The sequence below is a fragment of the Antechinus flavipes genome, chromosome 5 (genome assembly GCF_016432865.1).
Source record: "Antechinus flavipes isolate AdamAnt ecotype Samford, QLD, Australia chromosome 5, AdamAnt_v2, whole genome shotgun sequence".
NCBI lineage: Eukaryota > Metazoa > Chordata > Mammalia > Dasyuromorphia > Dasyuridae > Antechinus > Antechinus flavipes.
In genome coordinates, this window is record NC_067402.1 from 269,179,885 (window position 1) to 269,201,027 (window position 21,143).

The following is a 21,143-nucleotide window of genomic DNA, read 5'->3' on the forward strand; positions in this document are numbered from 1 at the left end:
ACTGATGCAAAATGAAGTGCACAGAATCAGGAGAACAATGTACATAGTAGCAACAATATGTTAAAGATAATGATCTGCATCAATCCTAATCAATACAATGATCCACAACAATTCCTAAGGTCTCATGAAGGAAAATGCTATCCTCCTCTGATAGAGATCTGAGAATTCTGAATGAAGATCCAAGCACACTTTTTCTTGATTTTTTTTAGGTGGGGGACGGCAATATGACCAATGTAGAAATATATTCAGTACGATTTCATATACATATAATAGATATCACATTTCTTTCAATGAGTGAGAGAGATGAAAGGAGAAAATATGGAACAGAAACAAAAATCTTCAGAAGAGTTATATACTACATTTCCCAGAGTGACTAAATTCCACAGAGATGTTAACTTATTTATTTGCAGGATATGGGTCCTTTCACCTGGGTCTTAATACAAAAGATTTGAACAGATATCTAAATATTTATATTTCTGCTAGTCAGGTAAACAAACACAAAAATTCACCCCCTTTGTTCTGAAATGAAAATACTACTTAGACATTCATGTTTCTCTTGCTTATTTATTTGAAACTGAACCAATACAGTTCTTTCCTGAATTCATTTAATAGGCTCTTAGGCAGTGCAAATACAGCTTTATGTTCACAGTTTACTACTGTAAATGTCCATTTAAAAAAACCAATACAACAAGGTGTCCATCTTTGAGCCTTTTGGATGCATGCTATAGACTGACTCCTGATATTAGAAAGTTTCTGGAAAAAATCTGTCCCTTCATTTCATTTTTATGAGTTTGGTAACGTGGCCCATCACAGCTCATGCATCAGGATTTTATTTTTCAGGTCAGGTCTATAAAATGTTTACGTAGCATTTCTGGGTGTTTGAGATCTTTTGCTGGATTCTGCTGTTCATCCTTTCAAAGAGATGATTTAGTAGGTGACTTAGTGGAATGGAAAGAGCATTTTGCCAAGAGTTGGGAGACTCTTTGAGTTCAGTCAATAGGCTCTGAATCCACCTAATTCTGTCACTTAAAATTTTTCATAAGAATAGCTTGGCAGACTTTATCAAATACTTTCTTTTAACCTATGCTTATCTATAGCATCTCTAGGTCTAACAGTTTAGTTACCTGGTAAAAAACAAAAACAAACAACCCAAACCCCAAAATAAAATTAGGCACATATGACCTGTTCTTGAGGAAGTCATGCTGACTCTAGTATCATGATTTCTATTCCAAAATGTTCCTTAGCTATCCCCTTCATGCTATTTTTAACTGCTATAATTCAAAGTCAAGTTCTCCTGCTCTCTAGTCTTTCAGAAAGTCACAGTGACTCAGGAATCACATTTAAATGTTTTATGACATATACATTCTATACACTAAATTTATATAGCAATAGTCTTGAACTAGCCAAAAGAAAAGGTATCCTCCAGCACTATTTTTTCCTACTGTAAGATTGTTTCTCACAACAGCTTTACAGAGTCTGATTTTATTAAGTAGTCTTAGGAATAAAGATCACCTTTAGAACTCTGAATGAGTTCCTATCTATAAACATATTTCCCTAGCATTAAATCTTCACTTAGAATTCTGCTTAAATTTTCTTTATTTTCATCAAACTATACTTTATTTAAATAACCCTTTGTCTACACTAAATAAATTAGTCTTTCCTATTCCCCCATGCTTATATTTTCTGATATGTGTAGTTACTTTATTGTATGGTAGGTGTTTCACCATACTCTAATATTTTTGTTGCTCTATTGTGATCTCTCTCTAGTTGGCTATATCTCCCTTTGATTCCTCCTTTCTTGATTTCCTCCTTTCTTCAGGTTTTAAAGCAGAGATTCTTAATCTTTGTGTGTATGTGTGTCATAGAATCCTCTCAGAATAATGTTTTAAAATGCAGAAAATCAAATATATAGAGTTATGAAGGAAATAAAAAATTAGATAAAATAAAGATGTATTTTTTTTCTATCCAAGTGCAAGCATTCCCTGATCCTGAATTAAAAAAAAAAAAAACTGGATTTAAAGGAATGTGTTTTCTCATTTAATAGTGTTTTTCTCTTAGTCATCAAGAGTTTTTTGTTTTGTTTTGTTTTCTTGAAACTAGGTCTTTGTATTTCACTAAGATTTAAAGTGCAATGGTTACTCGTGGACTGATCCTGCTAACTGAGTAGGACAGCTACTCTGACTTGCTCCATTTTTGATAGGTCTGACAGGGGTTTGCTTACCCCTCTGCTCCTGGGAGCTCATCATCTTGGAAGCATACTTAGTTAGGACCCCTGATCACTTAGGCTGCTGCAGCTCAAAACTCCTGATTTTAATCAATCCATCAGCCGGAGTCTCCCTTTTAACAGGGATTACAGGAGAGAATCATGTCCCACTCAAGAACATTTTAACAATCAGATTGTTTCATTCCAAAATCATAATTGATTTATTGTTTAACTGATAGTATGTAATGCTGCTAAAAAGTTTTTTCCCTTGACTTTTTTTTTGAAGATCTTATTCCTCAGGTATTTTTTCTGATTAATTTCGCCTTTTCATATTAACTTAATTCTTATTAACAGGAATTTAACTTTATTGAATGATCAAATTTATTTATGAAAAATCTACCATATGCCAGGTTCTCTGATAGGTTTAGGGATAGAAAGACAAAAATTAAACAGTCCCTGTCCTCAAGGGATTATATAGATTAGACAAGGAAAGATAGAACATTCATGTATGAATATACATTCAACTTATACAAAAGTGGGTTTTCTTTCTTTGTTTTTAAATTGGAGAGTACTAGAATCTGGAGGAAATTAGAAAATTTTCCATGTGAGGTGCAACTTAGTTACTCTTTGTAGAAAACCAGGGATGTTGAAAAGTGAAGGTGAGAATGGAGGGCATTTTCACACTAGAAGGATGTTATATCATGTGATGAAACATTTTATTATAATTTTACTTTGAAAGAAACATTTTCATTCTATATCTTCTTTGCTTTACAGATGTACCATGTCAATTGAGAGGCTTGGTCCTTCTGGTTTTTACATTCTTTCTGTCTCTTTATTTTTTTCCTTCTCCAACTTTGATTTTCTAGAGTTTTTTTCCCTCTCAAATTAAGGTCAAACGTCCCTAACCAACTCTGCCAAGTCACTTATTCGTTTTAAAAACTGACTTTTATAAACAGTTACTTCATGTTGATTCTGTATTGTAATCATTCACAGTTGCTACTAATACATAACAAAGCTTCCTCTGTGCTCTGTAGGAAGTGAAACTATTTTGGATTTCACAAAACTATGATTTAAATTTAATTAGATAAACACTGATCAAATCCCAACTGTGTGTAAGATACTCTCATAGGTAACGGCAAAACAAAAATAGATCAGAGGCAACCTCTGCTCATGAGGAACATTAAAATACAATAGAGATGGGGGATACTCTATATTTTCTACTTAAAGACCTGTTTTAATGGGTGGGTCAAGAAGGAGACTAATTTGTTCTTAAGTTTCCTTCAAGAACTAAATCCTTAATAAAATTATCTCCTTGATAAGATGTAAATTTAGGAGGGCCTAGGGGCAGTTTCCTTTGGCCCTTGAATAGCACATAAAGGATGACTGATTGATTCCTACTTAGTTTATATGCATTATACCCTTAAATTTGTATTTTAAGAGAGAGCACGGAGGGAAGGAAAGATGGATAGGGACTGTTTCCTGGCAGTTCTGGATCCCAGGTTACATTTATGGGGGAAAGGGATTTGTCTGGGATGCGTTTTTGATTTTTTTGATATGAAAACTAGTATAGACACTTTAAAATTGTACTGTAGGAGCTGTGATTTGTGAAGGCCCAGGGGGAATCACCAATGCTTTGCTGTAGTTCATTGGCAGTGTCGAGACTGATCCTCCGAAGGATGAGTCCAGAGAAGCACTGTACAATTGTGTGTTGGCGGTACATACGACCACTAACAGTGATATCCCAGTGTAATTTGTAGGAGGAGAAAGCGAAGGGTGTTTCTTGGGGGAGTCTTGTGGGGACAACCAGATCCCTCTTTTGTCCCCTGAAGGATTTATGATCCTCTTGTCTTGGTTCAAAAGTTTACCATGAATAAGACCTTTGGTCTGGCCTTGATTATTTCTGTTTGTAAAGAGTGGACTTCTCTTACCTTGGGTTTCAGCACTAGTTGATACAACTAGTCTATAGACTTGGACTTTGCAATTAAAAGAGAGGCAAGAAATAGCTGGGAAAAAAACAGGCCTTTCTAGGGAACAAAATGGCCCCAGAGACAGTGGATAGAAGCAATGGTGGAAGAACTAGGAGTGATTGAGGCAACCTGGGAAAATGCATAATGCAAACTGGCAACAATGGATCAGAAGTGGTGGGAAAAATGGAGGAGTTCCTATAAAAAACTGAGCATATCCTTTGATCCAGCAGTAACTCTACTGTAGGGTCTGTAGGCCAAAAAAAATCATAAAAGAGAGAAAAGGACCCACATGGGCAAAAATGTTGTGGCAGCCCTGTTTGTAGTGGCCAGAAATTGGAAACTCAGTAGATGCCCATCAATTGGAGAATGGCTGAATAAGTTATGGAATATTATTGTCCTTTAAGAAATGACGAGCAGATTGATTTGAGAGTCCTGAAAAGACTTAAATGAACTGATGATGACTGAAGTAAGCAGAACCAAGAGAACATTGTATACATCTACAAAAAGATTATAAGAGGATCAGCTATGACGGATTTGGCTCTTTTCAGCAATGAAGTGATTATGGCCAATTCTAGTAGATTTGGGATAAAGAAGGCATCCAGAGAGAGAACTACGAAGACTGAATGTGGATCAAAGCATAGTATTTTCACCTTGTTGTTGTTTATTTGCTTGCTTTTTTTCTTCCTCATACTTTTTCTCTTTTGATCTGATTTTTCTTGTGCAGCATGATGAATATGGAAATTATATTTAGAAGAACTGCACATATTTAACCTATATTGGATTACTTGCTATCATGGAGGAAGAAAAAGAAAAAATTAAATACAAGGTTTTGGAAAGGTGAATGATGAAAACTATTTTTGCATGTATTTGGAAAAGTAAAATTTTTTTTAAAAAAATGGGAGAGTTCCTTAATAAAATTTCTAAAACTAAGGGATCCTTAGACTTATGTCCTGGGTTCAACAAATAGTAAGGGGCAGAGCTATTATGTGGAAGATCAAACCAAAACTTGCCCTTACTTCGTCTGAGAAAGTCTAGGAAATGGACTTGAGTCTAATAACCTCAAATGATTTCTTCAGTTGAATAGAATCTTGGAAATTCAGGGCTCATCACAAAAGAGATTTATTTTATTCTCTTGAAAACCTGAGTGCTTTTTGTTGGCAGAAGGAACTCGACCCAAGGGTAGTTAAAAAGGAACTAAGATCAACAAAGGTTAACTTTGACAAAGTAATCTCATATGTCATTAAGGAAATAGAAGAAATATCCAGGAGGGCCTTCCTCCGTTCTTCCTGGGCATACCCATTACATTATGATATCAACAAACGCAAATATTTCCATATACAAAGAGCCAGAAAATGAGATTTATACATAAAATGGTGGATTTATTATAGATTTTAAAAATGTATATTCAATTTCATCTCATAGTACCAATAGTTCCCTGATGGTCTCTGTCCTCTCCAGAAATTCTTTTTGCTCTTTTATGTATTTTAAAGAAAGTTCACATGGATAAAGCCCCGAAGTCAGGAGGACCTGAGTTCAAATTTGGCCGCAGACACTTAACACTTCCTAGCTGTGTGATCCTGGGCAAGTCACTTAACTCCAATTGTCTCAGCAAAAAAACAACAACAACCAAAAAAAACCACTAATATACTTTCTTTGGAATAAATTTTTAAATTTTGGGTTTTTCCCCAACTCTAAATCTTATGAATTTTATGAAATTGTGTATTTATCTCTGTACCTCTCTTAGATTCTAGTAGAATAATTACAAAGAATAGCCTTTATAAAAGGATTTGCTGAATGACAAGTGTACATCGAATTTAATACCTGAGGCCCACAGAGATTCCTAAGTATCTTCTGATTATATGTTAAAAGATATAATTGTTTTTGAAGAAAATTTGGAAATTCTTTCCAATGGATCCTGCATGTAGCTTCTTTGTTCATAATTGTTCGCATGCCGTCTTCCTCACTAGACTGTGAGCTCTCCGAGGGTTGGGATTGCCTAGGATTGTCTGGGATTCCTGCTGAAAACAGTACCTGGCATTTAAACAAGTGTTTAATATATATCTATTGATTGACTGACAACAGATAGATTCTAAACTGGTTGAAGACTATATTCAAACAGCTGCCATTAAGGGTTTTGAAGGAGGCCGCAGGTATTTGTTCCTATGCTGTTAAACATTTTATCAAAGACTTAGAATGCTTGACAAATTTGTATGTGATCTGAAGTAGAAAGATTGTTACCTCAATAGACTGGAAGATTAAGCTAAAAAAAAAAAAAAGAAAATTTAAAAGGGATGGATTTTGATTTCAAAAAATCAATTTCACAAGGACAAGATGAAAATAGCATAGTTAGACATTAATTTATCTTTAAAAGATCTAAAAATGTGAATGCAATCTTGGGTTGCATTAAGAGACCAGGAATGTGGAGATTCTGCTCTATTCAGCTAGATCATCTCTGGAGTACTATGTTTGGCTTTGGGCGCCATGTTTTAGGCAAGGAATTAATAAGATGATAAGTATCCAGAGTGGGACAATCACAATGATTGAAAACTTTGAGATCTGCTTTCTGAAATAGGAATATTTAGCTTGGAGAAAGAAGACTTAGGAGGACATAATGCAATCTTCAAATATTTGATGGATGGTCATATTTAAGACAGATTTAACTTGTTCTTAGTCTTAGAGAGCAGAATGAAGAGCAATGGATTAAAAGTGCAAAAAAAGGAGACTTCAGTTTAATGTAAGGGAAGTGTGGTTCAAATAAGAAGCTAGATCAATCTCTTTTCTGAGGACCAGCCTGGTTCAGCATGGAAAGGCTCATTACCTCTGGCTATTTGGTGATGAATTCTCTGGCTAGGGCAACTTGTGAAATGAAGAAACCTTACAAAAGGACCCTGTGGGAATGACTTCCATTTCTGGAGATGGTAGTACTGTAGCATAAAAGGAAGGCAAAAATGCCATGAATCATAGTTTTTAGTTTGTCTATAAATTTGGCTGCTAATATTCTAAATGTTAGAGACAATGATCCACAATTGGTCATCTTGTTAGAGGAACTAAATCATTGTAATAATCATGATATTCTCATAAAAGAAGGAAACTGTAGCAAAATGAATAGATGGCTCAAAAGGGACTCACTGGAGAAGCAAATAAAAAAGCTGGTCTACTTGATTTTGTTGTATGCCCAAAGGTAATAAGAAACATTATTTTATGGGATACTTAGTTATCTTACAGTTCTCATGGAAAGTATTTTGCAAGAAGACCAGTATGGTAATAGCTGCAAAGTATACAATAAAAAATAAAACAAATGAAATACTCTAAGTAAAATTAACACATACTTTCAAGTGCAGTGACTTCAGTGCAAAGATAGGAAAAGGGAAATCAGATAAGAATTATAATGGAAAGTATAAGTCAGTCAGAAAGAAGCCTCAGAAATTTATATCATGAACATTTTCTTCAAGAAAAGAATCTTGATAGAGTGCCACAAAAGTGAAACTGATTGTATTCTAAAAGACATGATCAAATGATGTCATTACAGAGTCAACTCATATCAACAGAGGTAGCTTATTTGGCCTAGTGAGTAGAATACTGGGCCTGGATCAGGAAGACAAATTCAAATGTGCTTCAGATACTTAGTAGCTGTTTGATTTTGGGTAAATCACTTAATCTCTGCCTCAGTTTCCTCAATTGAAAAATGGATATGATAATAGCAGCTATCTTAAAGGGTTGTTCTAAGGATCAAATGAGATAGTATTTGTAAAGTGCTTGGCATAGTGCCTGGTACATAGTAAATGCTATATAAATACTAGCTATCAATATCCTCATTCTCCACCTCATTTCAGATTCACTCTGTGTACATTTAGCCCACTGACTTGTCACACAAAAATCAGAATTTGTAAAAAGCTTGAAAAATGAGAAAAGGATATTGCACACAATTCAAGTGAATCAATCCTGAATCAAATAAGTAATTGATAATGAAAAATGGGTGATGGATAGTAGACATGACATAATACTAATTATATATAGATGGCTAATTGACATAAATCAATTGCCATAAGAAAGAGGAAGAAACCTAAAAAGTATTGTAATCAACAAATATTTGACGTATTGCAAAACAGAAAAATGTGAAGCTTACCTATTACTGGGAAATTTGAATTAGATGATCTCTAAGGTCTTTCCAATTTTAAGATTTTATGAAAAAATAATATTTTCAAAATTGAATTCTGGGAGATTGCTCAGTAAATATATTTTCACCTAGAGTAAGTGCCCATTTATATTCCTACTCATGGCAAAATATTTCCCCCAATCCTATGGCATTAAAAAAAATAGCCTATAGAGTATAACCTTCTAAAAGGTTTTTTAGAAATCTAGATAAATTAAGTATACTAGTCTTCCTAGGCCACATGCTTATTTATTTCCTCAATAACATCAATAAGGTGTCATCATAGAAATAGATGCTGTCATTATAGAAATAACAGATTAGCCTATATACTATCCCATCACTGTAGGATCCTTTATTATACAAACATAAAGACCCAAATATTAAACAAAATTTTTTCTTTATCCTAAAATCTTTACAGTTTGGAAAATGTATTGACATGGTCAAATTCTCTTTAAGGGAATCATATGCTCTGCTATAGAAATCCAATAGCAATGCCAGTTTATAAATCCCTTAAGGCAATGATGCCTTTCTCTTAAAGAAAAAATATAGCTATTTAATATTTTCTCCTTGTTTAATAATAAATCGATTATACATTAACTCTTAAGTGTTAAATAAGCTTCTTCAACTTACCTGAAAAGAATATATCAAATATACACTAACCCTTAAGTATTAAATAAGCTTCTTCAACCTACCTGAAAAGAATATCACTAATTAACAAATACTTATCAAGCATCTATTCTTTGCCAGGGATTGTACTAAGTGATGGGGAAGTCAAAGACAGAAATCAGTCCATGTCTTTTGTTTTCAAATAAAATCCTCTCTCTTTTCATCTCTATTTTAACAAAGATTTTAAAAAAGGGAAAAGGAAAAATAGTTCAACAAAACCAATCCACATTCAATATTTATATTTGCATCTTCATCATGTGGCACAAGTAGGTGCTTAGATGCTTGCTGATTACTCAATGGTACTTGGCAGTATATCCATACCTACCCCCCCCACACACTTCTGCACGGAGGGGAAAAGAGTTGCTAAATGATTTTTAAAACAATGACACACTGACTTACATACATCAGTTTAATTTTATATTATGCAAGTAAGTAAATGTTGTAACTAGATGGTACTAAAATGACTAATAGAGACATTTGTCAATGCACGTGGTATCTTGTGTTTTATTTGGATGAGGCAATTCTTGTCTCATAACAATTTACGTTGTGTTATTTATATGTCACAAATCCACATGTTGTAAATGAGAGGGAGTTCCCCCACATTGAAATATTTAGCTATGTATTTTGAGTTATATTTGAATCCTACATTTTAGAATTTCTAGTAAGGATACAATTTTTTTTCCTGGAGAAAAACAGAGAGCAAAGGCCAGGAATTTTGAAGAGATAGAAAAGAATTGATATAATTGTTTCTTAATGTTTATATCTACCAGACTGTCAGAAAAAATATCCACTAATCATATTATCTGCATAAATCTACCTCCTGCCAAGACTACTCAGACAGCTAGCCAGATTTTTAGCAATCTCCTATGGTTTACTGTAACTCTATAGTGAATTCCGAGACGGGACTAAACTATGGATGATCATTAATATGTAATCTTTTTTAAATGATGCTGATATTTTCTCTAAAAATTTTTCTATCAATTCAGTCTAATTCTCCAGAGATGCTGGGTATAGAGATCTGGGAATGAAGTTGCTAAGATAAAGTTACACAGTCCTGGGGTGTCCATGTTTCTACTTTATAGTCCCACTTTAGGAATGCTAAGTGCAAGTGCCTGATTCTTTGCTATGAAGCCAGGTCAGTAGTGGAGGGATTTATATCTCCATTATATTTTATAACTTCACTTGAAAAGAATAAATCTAAAAAGTTGTTAGTTCCCAATATGCTGGTGTACTTAATAGCGTACTATGTAGACTAGTAGAGAAATACTGAACGGCCTAAGCTTTTTCCTGGCAGACATTCTGGAGTGGTTTGTCCCTTCCTTCTCCCACTTATTTTACAGATGAGAAACTGAGGTAAACAGGATTAAGTGACTTGCCCAAGATCACATAGCTAATAAGTGGCTGAGGTCAGATTGGAATTCAAGTCTCCCTGACTCCACTTCTGGCATTTATCCACTAGCTGTCCCAAATAGTTGCCTTTAAGATTAGTAGAAGTATCTAAAAAACAATCAGGAGCTAGGAGCTCAAAACTCTTCTCTTTATATTTCTCAGTGATGTTAAGAAGTAGATCAGAATGATTAGTGAAGAGGCCTGAGGAAAATGGGGACAAAACTTTCTTGCTTGAAGAAAATTTCCCAATCCTCTTTTAAATATCCAAGTCCTATCTGACTTCTTTATTGACTTGAATTTGTTTAATATGATTTCATGTTTTTCATGTTCATGTTTTCATGATTTTCTCGTTAAATGTTTCAAAGCTTTTTAGGCTTTTGGAAAACATTGTTAACAGAAATTCAAGGGTCTAAATATAAGTTGCTATCCTAATACTGATCCTGCTCAGATACTATATCGACCTTCATTTCTTGCTAGCCACAGTATTCCTCATAGTAAATAGGATAAAATGATGTTTTTTCCCCCCATGAATTAATGGGAAACGGGTTGTCTGTGTGAGTCCATTTCTCTTCTCAGTTCTAAATTGAGATAACGAGGCTAACTAAAATTCTCCCACATTACTAAAAACCCTAAATGCGCTGACATTTATTTCAGAACTAAAGAAGTAAATTCAGTAATGTTCTTACTGGCCCTAAAGAAAACAAACAGCTTCTCTGGAATCCACAGGAGTGGCTTCTTGGCTATGGAAACCAGTAGTTGATCAGCTGCTTCCCAACAGTCCACTCAGTTTAAGACTGAATAAAGAGGAAGTGAGAATAAACAAGGATGATTTAATTGCCCACAGGGATAAATCTATTGGTTAGATCCGGTTCAGAACTCTGTTTATTCTGGTCCAGTCTCATTATCAACACAATCTTTGACCAGTAACTGAGAGTACACATTTCTTGACCACAACATAAAGTACTTAGTGGGAGAATAGAAAAGAAAAAAGGGCCCTGGAAAGATGGGGTTCCTTTCTCTATCTGGGGGTAGGTTAGTTAACCTTCCACATGATCCCAACACATTTGTTGACTTAATTAGTCAAATTTTACTTCATTTTCTAACAGCCTTCACTAATGGTGGCTCACTCCAGAAGGAAGACTAGATCCTAATCCTTTTATGTTATTGCTCTAAACTCACTCTGGGGGGGGCGGGGGGGAAAGAAAAGAAAAAACTCCCCAAACATTTCTGAGATAGTCTTAATCCTTTGTTTATACTAACTTTGTAACTAAGTATGAATGAGCATAGTTTGATGTTATGTCTCCTCCCTACCGCAACCACATAAATAAATCTAACCAAGGTTGTTTGGAAGAGCGGCTCTTGGTGGGCCAATACGTGCCGGGAAGAAAGAACCTTAGGGGTGGGGTAAGGGTGGAGCTTCCCATCTATTTATGAATCTGGCTTTGTAACAGTTGGTATTCAGCCCACGTCTACTAGTTATGATGTATATGATGAATTCCCCTATGTGAAAGTAGGAATTTGCTTATGATTTATTAGACATGGACTTCTAGACACCAATGTGACTTTAGAGACTGTCATTTTCTTGAAGAGGATAATGAACTTCACTGAGGGACACTTGGGATGGCCCATGCTGGGGAGTAAGAGACCAAGATGCTTCAGCCAATTTCCTAAGGATATAGTATCAAACTCAAGCAGAAACAGAAGTATCCCCGTAGAAGGATCCCAACAGGCAGCATGCTAACTGGGTTTTTAAAATGCCATATTGTCTATGTTTTATTGTATTTTTATTTAGTTAACAATTTCATTTCAGTCTGGTTTGAGTTACGCTAGGGAGTATTGCAGCAATATGTTCAGTTATCTCTGTCCTGGTAACAGTGTTGGTGGGACCTATTGAGCCATGTGTCTATGCAGGGAATTCAGCATTAATCAGTGAAATCTAGCTTTGCTGACTGATAACTGTGGGAGAAGAGTTGAGAAAATGCATTTCCCTCCTTTTACTGCAGAAGTGGAGGCATACAGAGTGGAATACTACTTATGTTATCAGGTACAATTAACTGGTTTTGCTGAACTTCCTCTTACTCTTTAATCTTTGTTACCTCTTCATTCTTCTCAAACTTCCATGGTTCTCCTCCCTCTCCAATTTCTCAGCTGAGGACTCTGCCTTTATTTCACTGAAAAGATTGAAGCTATTTTCTGAGAGCTTCATCTTCTCCCCTTCTCGTTTTATCCCTCAGAGGCGTTCTCCCACTATTTCCTCCACCCCTGTCTCTCTGGACTAAGTAGTTCTTGCCAAAGCAAACTCTTTTACATGCCCAAGTGATTCCATCCAATCCTGTCTTTTCTAGCAGATTATTCCCGGATCATGTCCATTCTCTAACTACTTTTCGGTCTCTCTCTATTAGCTGCTTTCTCTGTTCCCTACAAACAAATGCGCCCCTCTTTGCTCCATTCTCAAAACAACTCTGGTTTAGACCACCTATTCTTCCCAGCTATCATCTTCTATCTCCCTCTCGCCTTAGTGGCTAAACTTTATGAAGAAGTCTCTCTACAGTGAGTGCCTCTTCTTTTATTCTCAGTTTAACTCTGCAGTCTGGCTTCTGGGCTCATTCAACTGAAAATGCTCTTTCCAAATACTTACTTAATCATCCCTCAGGTGCAAATCTCACGGCCTTTCCCAAGCCTCATTTCTTGGCTTCTCTGTGATCTTGGACACTATGATCGCCCTTTCTCCCTTGACACTCTCTTCTCTCTAAAAGTTACTTTGACATTGCTCTCTCCTGGTTCTCTTCCTACCTATCTGATGACTTCTTCTTAGTCTTCTTGACTGGATTTTCATCCAGGTAGGGCCTGATAAACATGATTAGTCTTGGTCCTCCAGGATCTATTCTCTTCACTGGCTATACTATTTCATATTTTAGTGATTTCATTAGCTTCCATAGATTAATTATCATTTCTGTATTTTACTGATCCAGCCCAATTCCTCTTGTGACCTTAAGATTTACAGATCCAAATGCCTATTAAACATCTTAAACTAGATATCTTATAGACTTATTAAACTCAACATATCCAAAACTGAATTCTTTATCTGTCTTCTTAATTTCTCTGTTATTACTGAGGTTGCCTCTGTCTTCCCAGTCACTTTCTCTGAGCCCCCTATACAAATTTTTACTCTTGTATTGATTCTCTCCTATATGGCCCCTCTCTCCTCCAACATTGCTACCCCTTTAGTGCAGGCTCTCCTTAATTCACACCTGCACTACTGCAGTAGCTCCTTCAGTCCATCCTTCACTCCGCTGTCAAAGCGATCTTCCTAAATTACAGGTGTGATTGTATCACCCTGCTACTCAGTCACCTCTAGTGGTTAGCTTCCTATTCCTGTAGGAGCAAATAAAAAGCCCTCTCATGACCTCATCCCTTCTACTTTTCAGTCTTCTTCTACTTTATTTCCCCATCCATGAACTCTATCACTGTTTTTTTTTTTTTTTAAATATACAAGACACTCCATCTCCAAAGTCTATGCATTTCACTGCCTATCTCCCAGGTCCACAACACTCTCTTTGTTTCTGCCTTCTGCAAGAAGTCTTTTCCATTCCCTTTATTGATTATTTTCTAGTGGTGTGTGTGTGTGCTTGTATGTGTGTGTGTGTGTGTGTCTGTGTGTGTGTGTGTATATATATATATATATACACACACATATATATGCATATTTATATATACAAATATATATATAGAAAGACATATACATAAATGTATATATGTGTACATAGAAATATACATGGGCATATACACAATATAAATGTGCATATACAAATCTATATGTAAATGCAAATAAACACACATGCACACATACAGTTGGTAAAACTTGACTTCCTTCATTAGAACACAAATTCCTTCAGGGCAGGGACTGTTAGCTTACCTTTTCATCCTCAGGGCTTGCCCCCATGACTGGAACATGCTAAGTACTTAATAAAGGCTTGTTGACTTGATTTAACTTAAAAAAAAGTCTCATTGAGTAGCAAAGGGGCAGAAAGAATAAGATGTTAAAAAAAAAAAAAAAGGAAAAAGAAAAAAAAAAAAGGACGGGAATAAGTATTTGTAATTGTTATCTGTCCATTGACAATCTCCTGAAGAAGAGAAGATTAAGTGCTAATTATGTGTCAGGCCCAGGATACATACACAAGCAAGCAAGATAGTCCTGCCCTCAGGGACCCTACACTCTTAAAGAAAGACCACGTATGGACCACAGGTGTTCACACGGACCATTTGTGCCTAACCTGTGGCCAAGCCTTCCAAGCGCATATTGCTGTGATCAGCCAGTCTGACACATTGCAATTCAACTCGAACCTAGGGATGTCACTTGGGTCCTCTGAGAACAAAGAACAACCATCAGACAACCCATTGAGGGATATGAGAAAGGAGTGGATGGAACTCACACGGGGCATAGTGAGGCAGTCAGGATGTGGCTTAGAGAGCTGGACTCTAGGAAGGGAAGGTCACGCTCACCCCTCAGAGCCAGGAGGGGAAGAGTCTGAGATCCCAGCAGAAGGGATAGGAGGGTAAGGATGATGGCTGGAGAGCTGGACAGTTTGGTGAGATGGTCAAGAAGATGAAGTGACCTGTCCAATATCACATAGTAGCAAATAATAGAAATTAGGTTTGAACTAGGGTCTTTAGGCTACAAATCCAGTGTTCATTCCATTACATTGTATTACTTCCAGTCAATGATCAATAAACTAATGTTTGTTGTTGTTCAGTCATTTTCAGTTGTCTGATTCTTCATGACCCCGTTTGGGATTTTCTTAGCAAAGACATTAGAGTGCTTTGCCATTTCTTTCTCCAGCTCAGAAACTGAAGCAAGAAGAGCTTAGTGACCTTAGAGTCCCACCCTCTATTCACTGTGCTATTCACTGTTGCCCCAACAAAAAACTAATACAAATGATTACTATCAGATGTCTTCTTATAATGATAGGTAAGGGGGAATTAGGAGACCAAAAGAGTGAACAGTAATAGAAGAAGACAAAATTTTTAGATTTAATGATTTCACCAGAGTTTAACGCCATTTGTCTTTTACTGGGCAAGAATAAAGAAAAATGTTGTGAGGAAGCATTCTTGCACATATGGCTTCAAAGGCTCATCAAAGGAGATATAATGTACAGAACTTTGCAAAGCTTAAAGCATTATATAAATTTTTTTAAATATAGCTTGGCTTGTATGATTTATAAAAGTTTTTTTAAGTGTTTAATCTCATTACAAAAAGACTTTATTTTGAATTATTAATTGTGCTTTATCTGTCTGTGGGAATTCTGGTTTTATTATAATTTCACACACACGCATGGATATGTAACTATATATGCACACATATATGTTAGTCATAGAGATATAGACCAATGATACAAGTATATACACATGACCCTCTGGCAGTCTTGCTGCCAGACGCACAGTGTTTGCGTACCTCCAATCTACCTCTCTTCAAGTGAGTATTTATTAAGCAATGATGATGTAATACGTTGAGCACAACTTGTCACCTTCTAGGTTTCCTGAGGATGACATCAACTCTTTATTCTTCTTCAATGTTAAACATAACAGCTGACACTTACTATGGCCAGGCACACAGGTAGGTGCCTTCATGTGAACGCCCTGCCAGGACAAGGTCTCAAATCCCACCTTTATTGAACATGGAGCTAAAATTACTAGGAACTCTACTATCTCCTGGACCATGGTTTTTACTTAGTCCACTATAAGATTCTACATCAGTTACACATGTCCCTTTTATCAAGGCAGGGGCTGAATTTTTAGGGCATCGGTAAACTGTGTACACAGTAGAAGTTTATTAAATATTTGTTATTTATTTATTTGTTATAACTATATAGTCTAGAGATGGAAAATCTAGAGGAGAAGTCGGTATCTTCTCCATGTCTTTCATAGAGCCCAGAGAGATGAGTCTCATATCAACTGATGGTGATAAGGAAACGATAACTTGTTCAAATAGACTGTATTATTAGACAGACATTTCTAATAATAATCATTTTTTTTACTTTAATATTTTCTGGGCACTTTCCTTATAATAACTCCTTGAAGTAAATAACAAAAATTTTTTTCCTGATTTTACAGATTTGGGAACTGAAACTCAGAGAAAAAAAAGTGACTTATTAAGAGTCACACAAAATTAGAAACATACCAATGTAATAGAAAGAATGATGAAATCTAGGGATCTGAGTTCCAATTTGAGCTCTTCCACTTCCTATCTGTGTGACCTTAAACAAGCATTTAACTTTTCTAAGCCTTAGTTTCCACATTTATAAAATGAAAGGGTTCGACTGGATGGATGAATGAATGAAAAACATTTGTTAAGCCCTTCGTATCAGATATTATGCTAAATACTGGTTTGTTGACCAAAGCCTACAAAATCACAAGTCTTTTAAGAGAGTTGGTTAAATAAGTGTTCATTTTGACTATGTACAGGACAAGGCAATTCTTATTATCCTAGTTCTCTCCCTTCTCAAAACTGTACTAAAATTGAGGAATCTTTTAATTTATAGACTTAGGGTTGGCAACTGTGTTACATTAACTAGGATTGTGGGGCATAACTCGAAAATAGAACTCTAATTTAAAAACAACAATAACCCCACAGAAGGAGATATTTCTTTTGGCCCGGATTACTCGGGCAAAATTCCCACTTAAAACATTTTATTTTAAGGCTTGGGCATTTTTTTCTTTTGTTTTTATAAAGTTTGTCTGTTAGATCCCTTGAAGAGTTCTTCAATTTTCCTTCTTTTGTGTATCATGCTCTTATAAACAAACCTTTAAAAAAAATTAGTTCTTTCCATGTCTCTTGTGAAATAAAAAGCTTGTAACATTGTAGTTATCAATGGATACTATAATAACTTCTTTTTAGATATATGATGTGCTCTATAGATATGATAATGCTTATCTTCTTTCACTACTATTAAGACCTGGAAAAGACAGTAGTCATTGAGAAGGAGGCTTTCTGTTGCTAATGGGACGTTTGTCTTTTCAACTTAAAATGAACTTTTGTCTTAAAAATAAGGTACTCCTAAAGGCCATTCGATCTGGCCTAATGTAAAAGAGTAATTTTGCCTTCTATTCTCAGAGGCACTGGGGAGCAGGGGACAGAGCCCTATGGTGGAGGATGGTAATTTTCATTGAATCGTAATGTGATTCTAGTCAATTCATAAACATTTATGAAGTTCCCATAACGCATGAAGTAGTGTGGCTAAAAACCAAAATGAACCGGTCCTTGTTCTGCAACAGTGGAGGTTTGCTGCTGACCATTTGACAAGACTGGGAGAAACACGGAGAGCACGGGCGGACATCCCTGGCAGGGCAGCTGTCCAGCCCCGCTCCGCCTCTCGCTGACTCCCTTCCACACCTGGCCCTGCGGCATCTCTGTCCCCCCATACACACGCACAGGGACTTCATCTTCCAATGTACCCTTATACCTACCTGACTTAAGTCATGTCACATAAATTACACGCATCTCTTGGCAAAACTATCTTTTTTGGGTTTCAGCCAACGACTCGGAAGAAACTACAACTGCTCTTTAAAACTTTTGCCATATTAGGAGACAAAGTAATGATCCCACATAAGTTATGACCCACAGTGCATCATTAGCCATGTCAAGTCCTGGGGAAAGCTAAATCTTTTCTGTTCTTTAAGTGATCCACAATAGAATGATACGATGGCAGTTTGCAAGCAACCTTTTTTTTTCATTAACTTAATTCTGTTTATATTTTGATTCAGTTTGTAGTCTTCTTATTAATTAAAAATTAATCTTCTAAGTCAGGAGTCAGCAAACTCTGGTCAGGGCCACATCTGGAGCCTGTTTTTGTGTGGTTAGTGAGCTAAGAATGGTTTTTACATTTTAAAATACAATTAAGCTTTATTTTAAAATGTAAAAGCCACTCCTAGCTCTCTCCCTCACTTACGACCACTCAAGCTTACTCCTGTCCTAAGTGGTCGAAATAGTTCTTCCCTCAACATCCCTCTTTAGCTCTTTTTTTGTCTTCTTACTTTAACCTTGTTTTCTGGTGTGATTTTACATAGTGTGCTCTCATCTGATAACATTATTAAAAGGGAGAATGGCATTATGGCTTGGAGCCAGGAAGATCTGGACTCAAATTCTGCCCTTGATCCACATTGACCGGATGGTCCAAGGAAACCTCTCCAAGCCTTTGGCAGCTCTCTGGGAGTTGAGGTTGCCTCCAGAGAAGGAGCCAGCCTGCATGGGTAAGAGGCAATTTCCTACAGAAGTAAAGTTAGAGGTTCTGTTGTTCGTGATCCCCAGCACGACGGGCACCGTAGCCAAGCCAGAGAGCCGGGACAGCAAGACCCCGAGGGAGAAATAGGAGGGAGAATGGCTCGGGCAAGTCGGACCCCCGCTGCCATCTTGACCACCGCCTCCCTCCAGACCTGGAAGGAGACATTCTAGACCCTGAACCCCAGAGCCTCGGGAACAGCCCTAAGCTCTCATCCTGGGGAGGAATCCCTGGGGAAGCCTGCCAGTCACACCTGTAGGGGCGACAGCCTCTGCCCCCAAGACCAAGAAAGGAAAGCCCTTGCCACCGAGGTCTTTGTCACTGTCTGACAGTGTAATAGCAAAACCTGAAAGGATTCCATCATAGGAAATCACATTATAGAGGAGGCATCCCGATGTGTTTTGCCACTGAATCCTAAGGACCATGGGACGTTTTGATTTGACTTGTGTGAAATTTTCCATGGGGACTGTCTGACTTTTTATTTGTATCTCCAGCTTGCTTGCTTGCTTCCTTCTTCCCTCCCTCCTCTTTCTACTTCTTTCCTTCCTTCCTTCTTCTCTCTTCCTTCTCTCTCCATACTCTTCCTCCCTCCCTCCTTCCCTTCTTTCCTCCCTTCCTCCTTCATCCCTCCCTTTCCTTCCTTCCTCCCTTCCTCCCTCCCTCCATTCCTCCCTTCCTCCTTCCTTCCTCTCTTCCTTCCTTCCTTCCTTCTTTCCTTCCTTCCTTCCTCCCCCCTCTCTTCCTTCCTTCCTCCCTCCCTCTCTTCCTTCCTTCCTTCCTTCCTTCCTTCTTTCCTTCTTTCCTTCCTTCCTTCCCTCTTTCCCTCCCTCCTTCCTTCCCTGTCACTCACACTTGCAGGCATCTGGGGCAGAGAAGGGCCTTCGAAGATCCCGGTAGAAGCCTGGCTTGCACCGCTGGCAATGCTGGCCTTCTGTGTTGTGCTGACAATTGTCACACACTCCACCACTCCGATTTCCTGATGCTCGCCACACATCCTTGTCAAAGTGACATGTGTCAGCATGGCCATTGCACTTGCAGGCTGGGAAAAAGAAGAGAAGGAAAGCACATGGTTAAAAATGAGATAAAAATGCCAACTGGGTTAGGGCTTTTTGAGACCCAGAGCATTTAGGGGTAGTTGGGGGGAAATGGGTGTATGTTTTTTTTTTCCCCTCTGAGGCAGTTGGGGCTAAGTGACTTGCCCAAGGTCCCACAGCTAGGAAGTGTCATGTGTCTAAGGTCAGATTTGAACTCGGGCCCTCCTGACCTCAGGGCTGATGCGCTAGCCACTGAACAACCTAGTCGCCCCTGGTATCTGTTTTTAAAACACCAAAATTTCAAGATCCTTTTATGTTCTGAGAAAACCTGACACAGTTAAGTCTTGCTTGTTAAGCAAAGTAACGCGGAACATTACTCATCTCCAGGGTGGAGAAGTTACTGTAGACCAAAATGTCTCACTTCTCTGCAATGAGCATGAAGCTGCCAAAAGCCTACAGTGAGCATGGTCTGTCTCCAGGCATTCCTCAACTCTATTCACATGGTTCTGATTGTTTTCGTGAGTAATCACTTGATATCTCAAACACTAGTATGACATGACCACTTATGAAAGAGATTCTGATCTACTGAGTGGTCCCCCTCAGATTTTCATTTGGCCCTTTCTCAGGATCCCACCTTTGCCTACATAATCTACCTTCTATTACACACATACGTAGCATGTCCCATCCCCAGATTAGACTAGAGATTCCCTGTGGGCAGGAGCCCTATCTGTTTCATTCCTATATCTTTAGTGCCATTCAATGCCTTGAAGATAGGGCTCAATAGGTGCTTACTGATTTTGGATTGGCCTAAGCGAACACTCAGGTGTTACTTCCAAAAATTCTGGTCAAAGTGCCACAAACATAAGAACTGATTGTTCTTGGAATGATATTTTTGAGGTGCAGTTGAAGTACAGAGTATGAAGTTAGGATAGAGAAATCAAGTTCCTTCAGAAATCCCAAGTTTTCATTGTACTCCAGCTCCCACATCTCTGAAGGACTAATTTCACTAGAAATACCTCATAATCTTACAACAGATTCAAGAAGCACGTTCTCTTTTCTTTTCCTTAATGAACTGAAATGAATAAGTAGTTTCTATGGAAGGAGCCAGAAGAGCCCCCTAGGAAACTGGGGGAAATTCTGTAAATTATTTTAAGTGATTTAGAATAAAAAATATAAACATCCTCAGAGACTGCAATGCTACTTTAAGATATTCTTGCATTACTTCTTCAGTGTTCTCTTGATATGTGATGGTACTCAGATTCTTAACTTAAAAACCTCTTAAAAACACAATAAAGAACGTTTATAGAGACCATAATACTTCAGATATGTACTTAAGGGCAATCATAAACATTTCTTATAAACAAACATAAGAGCTATATCCCTAATGAGGCCTAGAAAGAAGGGGCTCACAATATCTAGCTTTAAATCCTAGAGATACAAGGAAAAACCAAGTTT

General features: G+C 37.2%; 1 protein-coding gene across 2 annotated transcripts in view; it reads right to left on the bottom strand.

The window, feature by feature from the left end:
* Positions 1 to 21,143, bottom strand: part of NTN4 (netrin 4) — a 145,674-nt gene that overhangs the window by 28,019 nt on the left and 96,512 nt on the right. For both annotated transcript variants that reach the window (XM_052000987.1, XM_052000986.1), the window contains exon 5: positions 19,505 to 19,693. In XM_052000987.1, the coding sequence (XP_051856947.1) occupies positions 19,505 to 19,693 (189 nt within the window). The remainder of the gene's footprint in view (positions 1 to 19,504; positions 19,694 to 21,143) is intronic.